At 38.5% G+C, this 20,063-nt stretch overlaps 1 protein-coding gene across 1 annotated transcript in view; it reads right to left on the bottom strand.

Annotated features, from left to right (window-relative positions):
- The window catches only part of MYRIP (myosin VIIA and Rab interacting protein), a 234,910-nt gene that overhangs the window by 203,298 nt on the left and 11,549 nt on the right, over positions 1-20,063 (bottom strand). Inside the window, exon 2 of the mRNA XM_067291337.1 lies at positions 15,798-15,946. Within this exon, the coding sequence (XP_067147438.1) occupies positions 15,798-15,907 (110 nt within the window). The 5' untranslated portion in view covers positions 15,908-15,946. The remainder of the gene's footprint in view (positions 1-15,797; positions 15,947-20,063) is intronic.

Genomic DNA, 20,063 nt, shown 5'->3' with positions numbered 1-20,063 from the left:
TTAAATGCCTAAGCCTCTTGAAATGCCTCCCTGGCTGTTTTTAACTACTCAGAAAGACAGAGGCCAAGTCCCAACTTTAAATCCTCCATGCTAACTGCTATTACCTGAAGTGAAAGCATTCATCTGGGAGTGAAGAAAAACTCAATACTGAAGAGGAATTTTATCCAAGCAAAGCTAACTGAACTAGATTCATAAACCATACTAGAGGCAGCCAAATCATGAAGACAGATGTGCAAGATAAAATGAATATGAGCCATTGGTTTCACCAGACGACAGTGACTTCTGCAATGTTCTTTTTTCCTCCTTCTTCCCCATCTTTCTTCCCAAACTCCCTTGTCTCAAATAACCCCAATCACCATTACGAAGTATTATAAAGTGCTGAAGCAAACAAAATCAAAGATAATCCCACCACAATAAGCAAATTAAAAGTGGAGACATCAAAGAGATGCCTGAAACCTTCTGCCAAATTTCTAAGAGGTTACTCTTCTGTAGCCAATAGCAAACATCAGGATTAGGAGATTATTTCACTGAGTGAAGAAAGCATCATAGCTGTTTCCAAAATAGCTGCCTGTTCACATACACTACAATTATGTATTGCGTATTTATTCACCACATTAATCATCACTGCTAAAGCACTAATCCCTGCAATACTAAGATATTTTTATTTATATAACTATATGATCACCATTTCTACTCAAGGGGATGACACCAGATAGTCACACTCTCCTTTAACTTATTCAAAGTAGGTGTTGCTTGGCCAGGACTGCTTGAATGGAAAAGCATTTTCACGTAGGAACTCCCAAGCCAATAGTCTCCTGCCAGACTGCTTAACTGCTGAATTCCAGGAGTTCCAACTTCCCTGCCTAGCAGAAATGATTGATGCATCAGAGGCATACCTTACTTAATCAACACAGCTACAGTATACTGCTGGGAAAGGGAGCAAATGGACAATTTTGAAATGACCCAAGTTGCCACAAAAAGTGCCAATGCCAGCGCCAAACCAGGGGCAGATAGGTCAAAATTGAGTACTCCCGAGAAGCGTACAAAGTGAATTCCTGTTTGCAGAAGATGAAGTTGCTGTCCTTTCTTTTATGAAACTGACTCCTAGAGTTGATTAAATGAGCTGCCACGTCTTTTTACATTACCCAAGAGCAGAAAGACTTTGCTCTAAAGTGCCTGGAATTGCTTCCTGGACTGATTAAAGACAAATAAGTTAAATAAGAACTGCTGGTCAGCTAAACACTGTGAGGGCTTCGTGGACGGTACTAAGGACTAGCATGATGTTTTGTTTGATTTGAGAAGTGATTTCCTCCTGTGCTACTAATATTTTGATTCTGTACTCAGTTTTACTCAGAATGGAGCAAGAAAAAAAAAAAAAGACAGCTTAGAACTAAATTAGTAGTTTGACAAGTGTAAAGAATTTAAAGACGGTCCCTTCTCAGGCCCACCACAAAACATTTAAAGGACATCTTTCAGCAGTAACTTACAGACGACTGATACAATCTAAGCTAGAAAAATCTCTGGCATAGTTGGCTGATAGAACTGTCATCCAAATGACTCAGTGTTTTATTATTATGCTATTATTAATGCAATCTAAACGTCCAGTCTCTCTGAAACTGGGCCACTTGGAGATAAGCTAGTTTTTCAGATCCTGAGTTTGCATCTTTGGAGAGCTCAAAGTCTAACACACATTAACAGAGTACAACAAGAAGGACTTATGTTTGATTTGCTATAAGTCTCTTATTCCCACAGCTGTCTTCCACGACTGTCACCCATTCTGACACTCTAAAAGGCACACTTTGCCAGTGTGATTGTGCCAATTAGATGAAGTTATATACAATACCAGCAATCAAAGTCTAAAGGGAAAAAAGAAATGAAAGTCCACATGATAGAAGTAAAAACAATGATCAGGCTACCATAATTTGCCTTTTGAGACACAGACAATCCACCAGTCCTGGGCTGATGTATATAAACTTCAAGAGTTCCTTTCTGAACTTAAATCCACTATCATTTTTATCAGACTCACAGCCTTAAAACCCAGTTATTCATTACTTCCTGTGAACAGACAGATGTTTGTTCTATATCAGCAATAAAAAACTGTTCTCAAGAACAAAATACGGTCAAAATATGAAAGGGAATATGACATTCATAATTTTTAATCAATTCACAGTAAAAAAAATTTTTTTTCATATATATGACCAATGATCTGTATCTGAAACACAGACCTCACATTCTACTATTATGCACTAAATGCAGCTACCTGTAATATCAAAATACTGATAAATCAACAGACGATGTTTATGAAGCACATACAAGCTTCAAATGATACGCTGCAATAAAGAACAGACTTCCTTACTTTTGACAGTATTATTTAGATTATGGCTTTCTATCTAACAAGAGATACTGCACAGCTGTCAACAAGTATGACTGTTTTCCTCTTAAACCACAATCCTTTTCGATAAAGTTTTCAAGAGATGTCACATGCAACATCTTGCCATCAATTGCATAGGCATCAATTCAAAAGACAGTTTCATTCTTTTGTGCGACCAAGGCAATGGAAGATGGCCACAGAATTACCTCCCAGATGACTGAACTCTGAATAAAAGTCTTACAACGAAGCCTTTAAAACTAATCATATTTTCAGAATGCCTACTAGAAGCACACATGTATTTTATTCTCTTATACATGGAATTAAAAAAAATTAAGGAAAAAATCAAAAGCAAAAAACTAATCACATCCAAAAGGTTCAAGAACTATACAAAGTCCATAGGACCACTGCAGAAATACTAAGGAACTGCCCTCCTATTAACAAACAAGTCTTGTATCTAGATATAATGGTTCCCTCCCTCTCAATGAGATGTTCAGAGCAGAAATGAAAAGCCCTGATGCATTGATGAAAACAGGGAAAAAGTAGGACATGCCACCAGCACATCAGCCAACCTCACTGACAGCGTTGCAGTAGCTGAGAAAGATATTAGAGAAACTTCTTTTGTCAAATCTCAGCCAAAAAAAGTTTTTACAGCATACAACTCTAAATCCCCATCACCTCAAGCAGGCTTCTCTGTCTAATTGCTTTTTAATTTAAAGTTTTTTTGATTGAGATACAAACGGGGAATTTTGGTGCTCTGTTTCCAAACTATTTCACTTCCAACATGCTTGACAAAAGCCAGCTAAATTTCCAGACTATCCTTTAATGGAGAAAGTGCTGAGGAATCAGAACACCATTTACATCTTATATCCTTCAGTATTTACTAGCCAAATTATAATCTGAGCAGCAGCAAGAACCCAACTAATTTGCCACAGGGCTGTATCAGGTTTGCATCTCTGTAATACACTGAAGAACTGCATTAATGCAAACCTCCTGTAATTTCTGAAGATACTAGTCCTGTTGTAAGCCAGCTTTATAGATTTATGTATTTTTCTTCATGGTGTTTGGATACCAGTCAAAACATATAATAAATGATGTCACCCATTCTAATTTTTAATAGCTATAATAGAGCAAAAGGAAAAAAAAAAGTATGTTTGAGTTCAGCTTCTTTCAGGAAAACTTTTATATAAATCATAACCAGCAGAAGAATCAAAGGATTAAAGCAATAAAGGAAGAGAGGTATAACCACGTGTCACATTGACCAATTATAATTCATTCCAAAGAAAGGAACAGACAGTTCCATAGAAAGTCATTTTATCATGTAATCTGGTGTTCAGTTCAGCAAAAAACCACTTCCACTAACCTCAGAGTCAAACATACACCATCTGCAAATAAGGGCAACAGTAGATGAACAAATTACTCCAGGTCCAATTAGAGTGAAAAAATATTACTTTGTAGCAACCACCCATATGTATGCTCCTACTCCAAGTAAACATGAACTTCCTAACCCCTCAATGGTAAATTGTAATTACCTTACATTTATCAAAAAGTAGGAGCACAAACTTAAGCAGTGCCCATTACAGCAATACCTTGGTATCTAACTTGCATGGAACCCTTAGCTGAGAAATAGATGCATAATTTAATGTATTAAACTACCCTTCCCCCCATTCTCCCTCCCTATTTTAACTATTTTCACAAAGGTGACATAAGCAAATCCATTTTATTTAGCACGTGACCAAGTGTACCTACAGTTAGAAAGGGTCTTCAAAGACACACAAGCATTTCTGAAACAACATTGTGAAAGTGCTGATAGTGTTTTGACATCTTTGAATTTCTCCCAGTAATACATACCCCTTTTCCATTGACTGAAAATATTCACCAATTTCATTTAGAAAAAAAAATGCTGCAAGTTTTACCGTTTGTCAAAGAAAGATCAGCCAACTCTAAGATATACTTCTTGCCTCAGCCTGCTCTTCCCTTCCTAAAGTTGTCTTGTGGTCCTGTTGAACTCACCATAAACACAGAACATGCTTTTAAACACAGAAGTCAAGCTCCCTTCTAGTTTGCACGCTATGGCATTTCTGGAAAGTGGGCAGATCATAGTGTGTAACAGTCCAGTTTGAAGGGAGGCAGAATGATGAAGAATCCAGTGCAAGTTTTATGAACGTTAAACTGATAGAATAGCTTCCTTTCCACAAACTTATGACACAGGCTTTTAGACTGAGGACAGTTTTCAGAGGGCTGCTATCACATTCAGCAAGGCTCACTCCCCTGGTTTAGCTTCAAGAAATTGCAAATGACAATTAAGAAATCTAAAGAACTTCAAGGATGAAATGTTAGATGAATACAAACTCACGATGGTGATTTTTTAGGATTCGCTTTGACCTCTGGTGATTCAGCAGCTTGAGGCAGATCCTATGACGTACTCCCTAAGCTTCAGCATGGTGAACAGTAACAAAAAATTTGTTTTGCTCTCTCCAGTATTGTGGCCTTATCTTTTTTTAACTGTCCTTTCTGCACACTGATCATTTTTTGCTATGCGATTCTGACAGGCTTCCAGCTCCTAACAGGTTTCAGAAAGGAAGTATTAACAAGTATTCAGCATGCACCTTTCTATAATCAAAAATGCTGACAGCAGCAAACAGCTCTGCATTGACTTCAGTGCATGAAGGCGACAGCTTCACGGCAGTCCTTCTCCACTCTACCATCTTCCAGTGACGCTTCTTACAGCTGTTCTTGGTCCTGCTCTCAGTGAAGGGCACAGGAACTAGCCACACAAGACACCTGCACATCTTCATGAAGAAGAGAACAGATTAAGTCCCCAAAATAGTGAAAATTAGTAAAATTCTTGGAAAAAATAAAAATAAATATAGGCAAAGACTACCCTTGATTCGACCCATTTTTTTTCCTCTTTACTGAAATATCAGTGAATCCAGTTTCCAAGCAATTTTATATTCCATAAATTTATTATTTGTCTGTGAAATAACATAGTAGGGCTTTTTAGAATGGTTACTATTTTGTAGTTAGAAGCAGAACAGTCTTTCATAAATGCATACTTTTAAATTTTCATAATGCATGTTCATGAAGTCAAACTTCTAGGAAAATCCTTCTTTTAAATTACAAGTCATATTTCAAGTTGACAAGCTTCAGAATGACAAGCAGTATCTCTGATTTTCTTGAAAACCAAGGTTGAGAATATTTAAGATAGGAAGCCATGCAGCTTCAGACAGATCCACAAATGGACTGATGCAACCAAGGACATTGTATAACACGTTGCTATAGAAACTCACGGTAAAACCATTCCCTTCTGGCACCAAAAAATGCATCTTAAATACAACACCATTCTTCCAAAACTGTGAGACTTGGCACATACCACTACTTCTTAATGAATGTTGTATGGAAATCTATTTAGAGCATCCCTGTATTGTCAAATTTAATAAGAAGAATAAGCCACAAATAAAGTACATTAAGTAGCATTTGTTTACATGTTTGTTTACATGTTTTACTGTATAGTATTACAATTTGTATTACTTTCCCACATTAGTAACACCCAAATAGAGAAGCAAGTGCTTAAGTTAGACTTAGGTCCTGCCTACACAGCAACTGTAAGTTACGGAACATTGGTAAAAGATCCTGACTCTTAAAATTCCCTAAGCTGGTTAAAACTACGCTCCTCCAAAAAAGCCACAGGCTTTGTACAGCCTAGTGACTGAAGTCTTCATGCAGAAGATCAGTTATAGACATGTTAACCACTTCTGTAATTGCAGCAATCTCTATTTGAGCACAAGACTGCAAGAACAGCTGACAGGAGTCTTAAAAACCAAGCCCATGAACTTCAGGTATCCAGGAGGTGGGTCACCTAGTCCACAGTATCAGTTTGGCTTTTCCAGCTTTGAATTTAAACCACACTGGCAAAGTATTAATACCTTGCCCAGGACTTTCTCCTCATGAGTGAGACCCTGAAATTCAACTGTCCAGGACCTGACACTTGTGCTGCCTTTCCCATTCTCCCCAACAACTGATTCCCAGAGAATCACTGTTGCAGGCGATACTGCTTACAATTTTCATCTTCAGAAGCATCAGATTCTGAATCAGATACTCATTGTATATGTATCAGATAACCTTTAGCAAGCTTAGTCTTTACTTCAGCTAGAGCTTTGTCTACCCTGCCCTTAGAAAGCTTTAACAGAGATCCTACAGCTTCCCCAGCAACCTCTTCTACCAACTGCCCATTAGCACTTCCCCCATATCAGTGCATGAACATTTGTAAGTTTTTTTTCATGAACTAAATGATAGCACATTGAGTTCTATTAAAAAGTTTCAGATAATTTAATACTGAGTAACTTATTTAACACGATCAGTATCTTGTTTTTTTCAAAGTTGAAGCACTTTCTCTGCAAAAGGTGCTTAAGACTTTTAACATTTTCAGCAACTATTTTCAGCATGACTAAATTGTACAGACAGGAGTCCACATTCAAGAGAACATCCCTTCCTCCCACTGCTGGGCTACTCAGGTGAGAGAGGATTACTCCTGCAAGTCATGTTTAACAGCTTTGACTCTTCATACAGAAGATGTCCAAGATCAAATATTGATTTTACGTTATGGCTATTCATTATCACTAGGCGTGCTCACTCTTCTGAGTGAGACTGACTATTAATTTGAGTAGTCATAACCTATGACAAAGACCACATTATAAAATTTATTGCAAGCTTAATGTCTCTGCAACACCATGTTGCCTTCTTTTTTAAATACATACACTGTGCAAAACTTGCATGGTCTGTGGGTATGTGGGCTGTACTTCAGCTGGGTCTCCCACAGCCTGTTCAGTATTGAAGGTGTTAGCTGGTGACATTTTTTCTTAACAAGTTTCTCTAATATTCACTAAAATGAGACTTTTTCCTTCTTGCACCTTTTCATAAACATGATCTCTCATGTTTTTTCATGCTTGGTTCACCAATATTTCCTCTCAGTTGAGGCTGTATTTGTAAACACATTTAAAATAGAAGCCAAAATTCATTTCTGGAATTACCTGTATTAAAACGCTTGGCGCAAAAGAATGACAGTTATGGAAATGAGGTCCTGTATTTGCAAAATGACTGTTGCTGAGCAGTCCTGACCAGACTTAGCCTATAGCACCCATATGGCATTCAGATAACAAGTATACTCACAGTGGGCTCCACTGAAATCATGGAAAAGAGAGAGATGAAGATAAAGGTGCACTGAACCAGTTTAGAGGAACCTAAGCCTAAGTTGGTCTTTGGAAATACCCTTGTCTTTCATCCTTGGGTAAAATAAAACTGGATTCAAATCTGTAACTTAAAAAGCTAGAAGTACTTTGCTATCAATGCTAGACTCTTTCCAGGACACTTATCTCTTGTAAAGCATAAGCTAGGTCCTCCCCTATAGTCAACTGCAATCACTTCCTCTGTTCATTGGTGGGGCAGGGAGCAACACTGAATCAGCAGAACCTACATATCATCTTTGTACCAGGCCCCACACTTGTGTTGGAATAGGGAGTTTGGGACAAATCACAGGCAGAACAGATGTGGACCCTCAACTAAACACAGCTGCACATTATATGATTACTATGTTATATGATTACTGGGATGGCTACTTCCTTACACAACCCCCCCCCAAACAACATTATTTGAAAGCAATCAACACACTTTTAGAACGGTTTTCTTGAAATTAATGACAAGTAACAGTTTCTAAAAGCATTTAAAGCATATATTTACTGACTTTGAAGCCATCCAGCTTTTATGCAGAATTCATCCAGGTCACTATTTTTTGACAAGCAACTTTGATTCTTTGTAGCAAAATCTGTGATGCAACATTAATAAAAATGTCTTGATCTTAACTTTGTTAGTCAACCCTGTCTCCAAGATACAGTGATACTGCCCTAGATATACTTTACCCTGTCTTATAAACCAAAGTGAAAGAGTCAATCACATTTATAGATTTCACAAAGATGTGAGGATCATTGTCTCTGAAGTAGCAAAATAACATATTAAGTGGAAGCTAAGATTCTGATGAATCATTTGTTACACTCAAAAATAAATTCACATAAACGAATACTAAGCTTGCGGCAGCTCAGCACAGCCTTGCATTGAAGAAGCATGCAGCTGTGCTAACTCAGGAACAGCAAAGAGCATTCTCCCTCAGAGGAGCAGTAAACCACTCCAAGCCTTTTATTGCAGGTGTCAGGACAGCCCGTAAAGTGCTGATCACTCTCCTTAGCATTGTGTTGCCTTGCTCTCAGGGCTAACAGGCAGAAAAGGGAAAAGTTGTGCGATAACTCCTCCTTCTCTGGTTTCCTCAAGGAGTTAATGAGCAGACACAGGAGCCAGAGCTGTGCCTGGCTGCTACAAAATCAGAGTAATGGAAAGGAATGCTCTTTGTGCTTTCCCCATACTGTTCACTGGAGTGAAGGACAGGCAGACTCACCTTATGAAATCACTTCAGGAAACAAAGTATTGATGAGAAGTTCATCTGCTGCAACTCTGCAGAGCCTGCGGAGAAGACGAGACCAACCTCCCATTCCTTTCACTCCAGGAAAACAGCTTTAAAACTGCTTCAGCTTGGGGGGGTGAGGGGGGAAAGGGGAGCACAAGGAGGATAGTTTTTGTTTTGTTTTTAAGGTACTCGACACAAGCCTGGTATAGGAAGGTGGAACAGGAACTAGTATGCAGAATCAACATATTCAACAAGCAGCTATTTGCCCAAATGTCTGATTTGGCATTTTGCCAGTTTGATATGATTCACACAAACATTTCTGCAAACGGAGGTTAGGAGGACTTTCATATTTCATCTACCACAAGATCCATGACACACACTTGTGCGTACACTGAAGCCTACTGTAATATGACAAAAAGCAGCATCAAACTGGTTTCTGGATTTTGTCAGGTATGAGGGGGTACTTCCTAAAAAGCCTCTTCATGAGCCAACTTATGCTCCAATGACCTATGACATAAAAGGAGCAGAAGGAATAAAGAGCAGGTAAAGACAACCATATTCATTTAAAAATTGTTTCATCCTCTTCTGCACTAGGCTTTGTACTAGTGCCTCATCAATTTTCTGGCTAAAAGGAAAACCAGAATAGCCAGAGCATAGAGCTCAGCCCTCCACTGAGCAAGCACCCACATATTTTTTTTCTGCAAATAAAACAATCCTGGAGATGGTTTTTGATTACGGATGACTGTTTTTGTCTTTACCACAACTGAAAGTGCAAATGCATAAATAAAGACATCTAAGCTGATGTTCCCCAACAAGCTACCAAAGACACATCAGGCAAGACAGTGACACGTCCTGCCTGGGGGGCAACAGTGGGTGTTTAGACTCATAACACTTCCCTCATGTTGTTCCAGTGAGCCCACATAGCTAGATTAAACGATTAATGTGTTATGACCATACATTCATGTGGTATAGGAAGGTCAGTAAGTCTTCCTTGTAAATATATTTTCCCAGGTGATTAAGAACAGTGGTTTAAACAAAATAGAACCATTTTCACTGACGAAGAAACATTTTCCATCCTTCCCCAGTGCAAGCTTCTAAGGTTTACCATTAACATATCACCATACAAATAGCTGATTCAGCATCCACTCAATATGGCAATGGAAACTTATTAGCCAGTGGTTATAGGAAGATGGAAATAAGTGGCTTAGGCCACAGTCTCCTAAAGTAAAGTAGCTGCTGGAAGGTTTCTGCCCCACGCAACCCAGCACCCCTTTCTATGTCTGCCTCTTTCCCACCCTTCTGACTTTTCTTTCCTTTGCAGTTGTTCTGAATGTTAGAGTCAGTATTAGCACAGTCACCCTTTGATTCACCCCCACAGCTGAAACAGAGCTGGTTAAGAACTTCTACAAGCAATAAGATGACATATTAATTTTTTTCCTGTAAAATGATCACTCCACTAACATTTAAAACTCCTGACCTGATCATATGAACTAGCAAATTCATAGAGTAGTAACTGTAAAAACATAACAAAAGGGAGAATTGATTTTGGCCACAGCTGGGGACGTTGCAGGCACAGTGGCACATCTAGAAAGTCTGGAAAGCCAAATACACTGGTAGTAAGCAGAAACAAATACAAGGCAGTAATCTCTTCTACATATTTACAGATTTAAGGAGGCCTTTCTCACAAACATACATTAAGCCTCATAAACCCTTACAAGCTCTCCTGTGCTGTCTCTTAAAAAAAAAAAGAAGAAATTGTGGATATGACAAAATATTATACACAGCAAAATGTTAAAGTTCAACCCTCAAAACAGTCCAGCCTTCCCCATTGCTGCCATTTTGCTGATGCATGAAGCCTGAAATTAAAAATAAATAAATAAATAAATAAATAAATCTCCATGAAAAACATACAAGCTAATGACCATATCCAGCTAATCTGCTCTGAAAGCAAATTATGACAGTTAATGTCCTGGTAGCCCACTGGCAGCTTGCAGAGCTTCTACGGCAGAGGTGAAGTATGCAAGGCCAAAACACCAGTCTAGTTCTGAGCATGCATGCTGCACAACTCAAATGGAGCACCTTTACAATTGTACCAGATCTGCCTGGTTTGCCCAGTTCGACTGATTCACTGAAAACCAAGCCCATCTATTAACAAGTCCCTGTGTTATAATTATAGCCTCAGTGACTCTGAATGATTACACTAACATTGGAGTAAATAAAAATGTAACACTACTGCCAAAGAACAGAACCAACACACAATCAAATAAAAGAGATTATGGGTGAGCAAGCAGCAAAGAACAGTAAATATTATTAATGTGATACCAGGCAGAGAGCCACAGCAAAAAGAAACTGCACAGATATGAAACAGCCAGGCATCACAAATCAACCACACTAACCACTACGTATAACTAATTACATATAGTTATCTTATAGCTGTGTGTGTGTGCACGTGTGTGTGCGTGTGAGTGCATGTATAAGTGTGTGTATGTGTGCATGCATGTGTGCACGCACGTGTGCGTGCATGCGGTGCGTGTGTGTGTGCGTGCGTGTGCACACGCGTGCGCATGCGTGCGTGTGCATGTGGGTGAGTGTATGTGTGTGCGTGCGCATGTGCGTGTGCGTGCGCATGTGCGTGTGCATCTGTGCATGTGTGTATGTGCGTGCATGTGTGTGAGTGCGCGTGCGTGCATGCGTGCATGTGTGCGCACGCGTGTGTATGTGTCTGTGTGTGCGCGTGCGTGTGTGTATGTGCGTATGTATGTGTGTATGTATGTGTGTGCATATGTATGTGTGTGCACGTGTGTGCGTGCGTGTGTCTGTGTGCGCGCGCGTGCGTGTATGTATGTGTGCGCGTGTATGTGTGCGAGCGTGTGTGCATGTGTGTGCGTGTGTGTCTATGTGTGTGTCTGTATGTGTGTGCACGTGTGTGCGTGTGCATGCGTGCACGTGTGCGAGTGTGCATGTGTGCATGTGTGCGCGTGCATGCGTGCACGTGTGCGAGTGTGCATGTGTGCACGTGTGTGCGTGCATGCGTGCACATGTGCGCGCATATGTGTGTGCGCGTGTGCACATGCATGTGTCCATGTGTGCGCATGCATGTGCACATGCGCGCGCACGTGCATGTGTGTCATGTGTGCGTGCACACGTGTGTGCACGCACGGGTGTGGGTGTGGGGGGTGTGCGCGTGTGTGCACGCATGTGCGTGTGTGTGCGCACGCGTGTGCGCATGTGTGCACGCGCGTGCAGGCGTGTGCGTGGGCGTGCACACGCGTATGTGTCTGTGTCTGTGTGAGTGCACATGTGTGCGCACGTCTGTGTGCGCGCATCTGTGTGCCTGCGTGTGCATGTGCGTGTGTGCACATGTGCGTGTGTATATTTAAACCAGGCTGTTTCACAAAAAAAGTACAAGAGGAGAATTATGGGCCTGTCTGGTAACACTAACATAAATTGGGGAGAAACTTTTAAATTAGAGAATGACTGCTGAAGATTCTCGCTGCACAGATGTACAAAACAGCTTTGCAGCAGAAAACGCAAAAGATGAGCATGGCTTCTTCCATGTGCTACATTTCATTTCAGAATTTACCTAGTTCTCATGTAAGGGATGAGAAAACCATATTACTGTGAAGAGAACATTACGGTGTATGCAAGTTTTATTCATAAATATTTAAAAAGAATTCAAGGAAGGTCCCTGAATTTTTTTCCCCCCCATACTCAATTTTAAAAGAGTTATAGTATTACATCTCTTTTCAAAGGATACATCAATCCAAGCTTTCCCAGTAGCTAAACTGCTACCTATGGTATATGAAGGTCACACATTTGACTAAGAGCAGATATATGGAACTACCCAGGCAAGAATACAGAACTTCATCCATACACTTATTATGCCATTTTATTTACAGCATTTCAAAATGTAAATTAACATTAAACCAACTGAAATACTATAAAAGACATAGGTCTTTTACGTTTAGCTCTGGAATGGTTGTCCACTTTACCTTGTACCTTAAACGCATTTGGTAGGAGTGAAGATGAACTTTTCTACTTGTTGTATGTTTCTGAACTCTTAATCTTCCACTGACAAAGTGAAATTGAAGACATCAACCCCTTACAGTCGTCTTAACTTGCATTTTTCTCCTGACATAGTGGAAATCGTCTCTCATATTACCTTAAGCAGTTCTTGATCTTTAGAAATAATTGCTATTAATGAGAACAATCCCAGAGACAGATGTCTGGGGAAACAGCTACTTAAATTTGGGGTTGGGGTAAATAAATTGTATCTACGGTACAAAGAACTATACAGAAACCCTATTATAATAAAGTATTGCATGTGAAAGCTTTAACAAGTTCCATATAAGGACCAAGGCAGGTCCATGAAATCAATTACAAGAACAAAAAACCCCTCACCTTCAGATAGAGCTTTTCATTTTAGTAACAGGAGTCTAATATATAAAATATGTATGCCCATTTCTTCTTTCAAAAATACATTTAAAATCTTGACAATACTTCTAAAGTGAAACTATACTGCAGACTTTGTCAGTTGATAACTTTCTAGAAAACCAATGCAGTAAAGCCAAGAACATGGAAGCAGATATAGTAACTACTCTGCTTTCTTAAAGGTTGAAAAATCAAATCTCTGTTGTAGCAAGTAAGAAAATTTGTCCCTATGAGAAATTTGTATTACATAGTAAGACAGAAAAAATGTGTTGCTACATCCTTCCATTTAACTTTATGTTTTGGAAAAAATAACATGATGTAGCCTCTATAAAAAACAGTCTTAACTTTCAAGTCAGAAGCAAACTTCAAACTTAATTTCTGATCTTCAAGATCATTAAGATTAGTTAAATTCATATCTTAAATATCAAGCTGTACTTCAGAACTTTGACTGTGTCAGTACTGTTCATTATGAGAAGTACTTTGTTCTAAAATACTTTAATACTTGCAAAAGACATGAACTACAGTCAAGAGAAAAAATTTGCATCCTCAGATATGGTTGGGCTGAGTCCCTGTGTTTCTCCCTTTCCAGTGTTTCATAGATATGTGACCATTAAATTATTACTAAGTCTCATGGACAACTTCAGCAGCAGACGATGAGACACACACACCAACAGAAAGCATACTTACCAGGCTTTTCGATCCCTTTTCTGGCGGGGGAGAAGTGCCCTACAACCTCCTCCTCCTGTCACCATAGGAGCTAGTTCTATAGCATGGCAATTGCTGGGGCATCTCACCTAACTATGGTATGTTTGCTCCAGCAGGATACAACCAGCCACATGCACCCTCTTTAAGTTTTCTCTCTTTGCTCTTGACAGTCCTTCACAACAAAACCATCGGTATAACCCATCGCAAAACAGAAGAAAATTCTTCTTATGTGTGCCATCCACATCCAATCTTCTCTCCCTGCAGCAAGCTTGTACTATCAATACAAAGCAAGAAATTGCACAACATGCTGAAAATGAATTAAGGCTATGCAGCAAGTCTTCCTTCTTGTTCCTAACGTTCCAAAAAGTTTCAGAAAATAGTAACAGAAAACAATTGTTGACAAAAACAGGATTCCCCTTAGTTCCCTACTGCAGATTTTTATATATATATATACACATATATATATATAGTGTGTGTGTGTGTGTGTGTGTGTGTGTGTGTGTGTGTGTGTGAGTCATCTTACTGCTGAATTCAGCTTGATGCTAAGTGATAAAGAAACAGGTATTATCTGTGATGGTAAGAGATTGTGCATTCAGCAACTACAGATAGGGACTTCAGTCTACTCTGGACAATAAGGAAGCGTGACATGTCCAAAGAAGGTAATAATAATTGGAAAAAAAAAAATCAAAGCTAATAATAAAAGGAAATATTGCTGAAACTGGAAGGAAAAACTATTGCATCTACCAGTTCAGGTCCCTGCCAGTATTCTTGTTGTCACATATGCAGTTTCTGCGGTGAAAAAGTTACCTCGCAACTAGTTCCATTTGTTTCCTTCTGGGTTGTTTCTGTCTGCAACTACTTTCTACATAGATAACTGACAGCAAAGTTAACTTCTCAATACAATGGATAACATGGCCCATTGTTTATTTTGGGGGAAAGAGGAGGAAATGACTAGGTTGAATTCTTCAGCTTCTAATGTTTGCATATAGGCACAATCTCTGAATAAAAGAAAGGAACTGACTAACTATATCGAACATATAATTCTCTGAACATGCACAAAAGTTTACATTCAAGACAACTGCTGCCTAGCCTCCCCAGCAGACATGCACAGATGCTGAAGGGACCATTGTTGTGATTTAGGTCAGGACAGAGTAAACACACATGAATTACTATGCAATAACTGGGTCTGTGTGAAGGAGTTTGACATTTATTGCCTCTTTGAAGGAGTAATAGTTAATGCATAGAACAATACGAAGTTATAGAAACAGGGTTTTCTCTGCTTCCCCTTTCTTTTCCAACAGGAGCAGCAGTTGTCAGTAGTCAGGAGTAGAAGAGTGTTAAGCACATTGGTTTGGGCCAGGAGAGCTTGGTCCCAGGTGTCCCTGGAGGTCCTCCACGATCAGGCATCCCCAAAGATACAAGTCATGCAACCCCCCTTTAGGCTGAGACAGATGAGGCTTGAGGTGGACAGCATCCTTCAGACAGTTTGATCTTTACTGGTTGGTGGGTGCTCTGAGCTGTTGCTCATTGATTAGCGTTGTGAGCTGCTGGGCTAATATTCTTGTAAAAGTTGAGTTCTGCTATTTCTGCCATGTAGGCATTTTTTCCCCCCATAACAACTGTCTAATTGTGCTTTTCCTAACAAAAGTTACATCCCTAACAACTACAGAGCAACATACCAAAGATCATACCATACCAAAGGTGGGCCTCCAACACCAGCCTAATTATTTGAGTTATGTCAGCTCAGCAGGCCAAGACAACCATATTCTCCAGTTTCCCCGATAATCACTTTGTTATAACCCAAGATGGCCAACATTTTTGATCATGTTTTTATCTTACCTCAGCCTTTCTTCTTCTTTCTTACGGAGGCTGAAATCTCGCTGAACAACCTGAAGCACATGCTCTGCTTCTTCATCGGTCAAGCCAGAAAGATCCAGTTTTCTCCCCATTATATATTCTATCTCAGATACGAAAAACTAGACGAATATCTGAAATCAAAAAGGGCAACAAAATGCAAAATAAATCAAAAGCACTTATATTTTTCCCAAGCACATCCAAATCACAGGCATACCATTTAAATGGAAAGAACTTGCTGCCATAAATATCAGAGAAGAAAATCATTCACTGCAGAATTATTTCTGAAGTGCCATGTGTTAAAATTGAGGATGACAGCGCTTTCAAAAAGAAATACAAAATATAAATTATTTTTATATTATATTATACTCATGATATTAAATATTGAGGGAACACCTCAATGTTGCCCTCAACAAGAAATACATTAAAATGACTAAATTGAAATCAGATTTAAAAATTTTGTAAGATTCTATGCCATAAGTTAGTCAAATGAGTATGTTTCCCCTTTCTGAGATTGAAAGATGGAAGAGAAAAAGTAGCACTCGATATTATGAATGCATGAACTGAAGGTACCGCAATGTTTGAACTAGAGCTTGATCTATTTCATGAATGAATTGCCATCAATTTTTTCTGCTTTTTTTCCTGGTGATTTTTATTAGTTTTGTTGAATGCTGGTAACTTCAGCTATCAGTATTAATTTCTATAATTCAATTTATATAATTATTTGGGCAATCATAAACATGTCTATCTCCACATTAAATTACAATTTCAGAAACAGCACAGTTTTTGCAGCTTTGTTATGAGCTCTCAGCAATATATATAATCATTAAGAACACTCAGAAGTTCTTGCACTTTAGTAAAGAGGCAATTATTATTGCCTTTTTATCCATTATGGGTGTAAAGTGGATGAGGCTATGTAAAATACGTGAGCTGGTTATCTCTAAGCAATACTGCTAAACCTATGACATGCAATTAAGTGCTCCAAAGAGTACAGCAAACAGTAAAAGTATGAAAAAGTTTAAGTTCCACTCTAATTTTCCAAGTAAGACAATTCATCAGTTACTGAGATGGGGGGGGGGGAATAATGTAAAAACAAATAAATTATTTCCTTCCCCCAAATATTTAGTTGCAATTTTTGAAACAAAAACAAACAAAAAAGAGTATTGTGCTTCTCCCCCCCCCCCCCCTTATTTTGGTTAGGCTATCACTGAAGTTTAGAATTCACTCTTCATTTAAAAAAACAACACTTCAACAAAAACAAGCAGATGGGATAGAAGTGAAAGTGAAATGAAGACAACAAGTTGCCCTCCCCACCCCGAAGTGAGACAGATGCTCTCCATACATTCAACTAACAAAGGTCACACTGCAAACCTATGTTCTGACTTAGCTCTTCAGGTCTACTATGGAAGTAGAACATAACCAGTGAGTTAAAGTCTATTAAAAAGTATTTCAAAAAAGAAAGATACCAATTTTTGTAAGAAAAAGTGCCAAAAAAACAAAGGACTATCTAGTCCCTTCTTCACTAATCCCACTTGCATGGCCAAAGATGTATGTTAAAATTAAAATTTGGCTAAAATACAGTCAGGAATAGTTATGAAAATTTTCTTCTGTCCCACGTCTGTCCTGAAATTTTCACCAAAACATCAAAAAAATACTCCACTGTCCTCTCATCCGAGGTCCTTATACCAATGCCTCACCAGACAGTGGCAAGCACAAGAAGCTGGTGGGGCAGGCTTACCAAGGTTACGTGTCCACGTTGCAGCTCAAAGACAGAACACGTAGTTGTGCTCTGGGACACATTCTTCCCTTTGGTCCGTAGGACACCCATGAAGCTCTTCCCATGGGAAGCACTTCATACTGAAGTTTGACTTTGACTTTTCAAAAACCATGGAAGTACTTCACTAAAGGAAAGATGTGTTGGCAGCTCCACACAGGGCAGTAAGCAAGACTTTTCCAGTCAACTTTTTTCACACCAATGGAAATGGTGGAAAAATGGGGAAAAGAGCAGGATATAAAGGAAATAAAACTATTTTTAAGCAATTGCCATAGACACTAGGAAGAGACTCCCGCCCCACTGTAGGGCTACAGTTGTGTGAGACACAAGATGTTGAAGATACCTGGAGATCAAAGATGCCATTCCAATTCTTCTTCTTCAGCATCAAGTTAACAACTATAATTAGCACTGTCATAACAAGTTTTCCCTTCAGGTCTTCACCATAATCTTTTTGGAAACTGTCAAAATTAATACTGCTCTTTTCATATATACAACCTGTGCGTCTATCTGTAATGAAAAATGTCCTTTTGATTCAGCAGCCACAGCTGATTGTGAGCATATATTACAAGACGGAATTTACCCCTAAATCCTCTCACCTAGGCAACCCCACTGCCTGTTTTTTTGTCAGTTAGCGAAGACTTAATTTCAAGGATACTTAGAGTCACAAGCTACTATAAGTTTTGACTTTCATGCATGATACACAGAATATATTTTATGTACACATACACACAATACTATATATAATATTTTATAGATATAGTCTGATATGAACTCTCAGTCTGTATCTGTCAATATTTCATTAACCTCTAAGGAATTCATTTTTTTCAGGATTTAATTTTTCTTCACATTACTACATCACCTCTGATCTGGATGTATCACAGCAATTTATAAATATTTATGCATGGTGCCTCAAATGTCTTTTTCCAGTAGATTCACATTATGCATACTGGAAATACATAATGGCAAATTCTCTAGTGCAAGTGTAGCAAGTTACATAGAAAAATTTGAGAGATGCCAAAATAGTTTAAGACAAAAATAACTTAGGGCCTTAACTGAAATAACTTATTCACAGAAGACTCTTCAGATGTTTGCCTTCACGAGTAATACTTTTTTGCTAAATCTCAAATTTAATGCAAAATTTAAGCTTTCAAAGTCATTACAAAGAATAATATCATTCCCTAGAAAACTTCTGCTCAACAAATTAACATATTGTAACGGGACAGCCTAGGCTTACAATACATGATCAGTTTTGCTTAAGTAATATTCTAATCTTAATACTTCTTACAGTCTGTTTTAAATGCAATTAAAACTTCCACACTGAAAACATTTACTGAATTTAACCCTTTCAATAATCCACATCTTAGACCTAACAAAATGAAATGTTTTTCAAGAACTGCAAATACTACTTGTCTGCATTTTCTAACAGTCAAGAGGACAAATATGGGAAATGAGGGCAAGCAGTGCATTTCCTAGTCACTCATACGATAGATAAGCTGTGTTAAGTGTTTAACTAACAATTAACACTTAAAACAGATCTTATGCTTGACAAAGAGAAGCCACATTATAAAGTTAGTCATGCACATGGTCTCATTAAATATTGTACAATACAGACCTCTTTAGTTTAATGCTAGAATGAAGTAGTCAGATACACGCTTAAACACAGACCCACAGAAATCCCTCAAAGACTGTTCTTTGACAATGGTGAGAAAAATGGTGTCACTAAGATTGGGTTCCTCTCTTATGGATATTCACTATTCTCTCCCTTACTATTCTTATTCTCTGCTCTTTGTCATGCACAGACATTGCACAGACATCATCCCATCCACAAGCCCATTTACCTGAAATTGCATATACAGCATTTCAATCCAGGCTAAAAGTCTTCTTAAAAAAGCTTCAGGAAAAGTCACGTAAGTCCACGGTGGTACATGAAGTCCTGCAGTACCCTCAATTTATTTCACAAAATCATTTCAGAACATTGGTGGGGTAGAGAAGACAAGGGGATATGAGATATATAATAACTCACAGGGTTTGTCCACACATGTAATTGTATTTGTGTAATCAGACTTACGTTTTTATATTCGACCAAGATCAGATTGTAGGTCAGGTTGCATATATTTCTTTAATACAGAAAAAAAAAATCTGACTTCATTAAATCAACATAAGTCAATTAAGAAAAACTTAGGATGAAACATACTGGTGCATCTCCAGCAGAATTTGCACTCACTTAACAAAATGATAGCTTTGTATATCACCAAGATAGAAAGCACTTTTTAAAATCATAAATTTCAAAATACATACTTTTCTTTTGCCAACTTTCACAGCAAATTGATAGCGTGATCTTGCATCCCTAAAAAAATAGCCTTATTTTTAAAAGAGTGGGGGTAACATACTTTTCCAGGTATAAAACTAAGATTGGATGGGTTGGGGGAAGTATATCAAAATTAAAGAGGCCCAGGGCTGACATTCTCATTGTTTTT

Source organism: Apteryx mantelli, chromosome 2, assembly GCF_036417845.1.
Source record: "Apteryx mantelli isolate bAptMan1 chromosome 2, bAptMan1.hap1, whole genome shotgun sequence".
Taxonomy (NCBI): domain Eukaryota; kingdom Metazoa; phylum Chordata; class Aves; order Apterygiformes; family Apterygidae; genus Apteryx; species Apteryx mantelli.
This window is presented reverse-complemented; position numbering and strand designations above follow the sequence as displayed.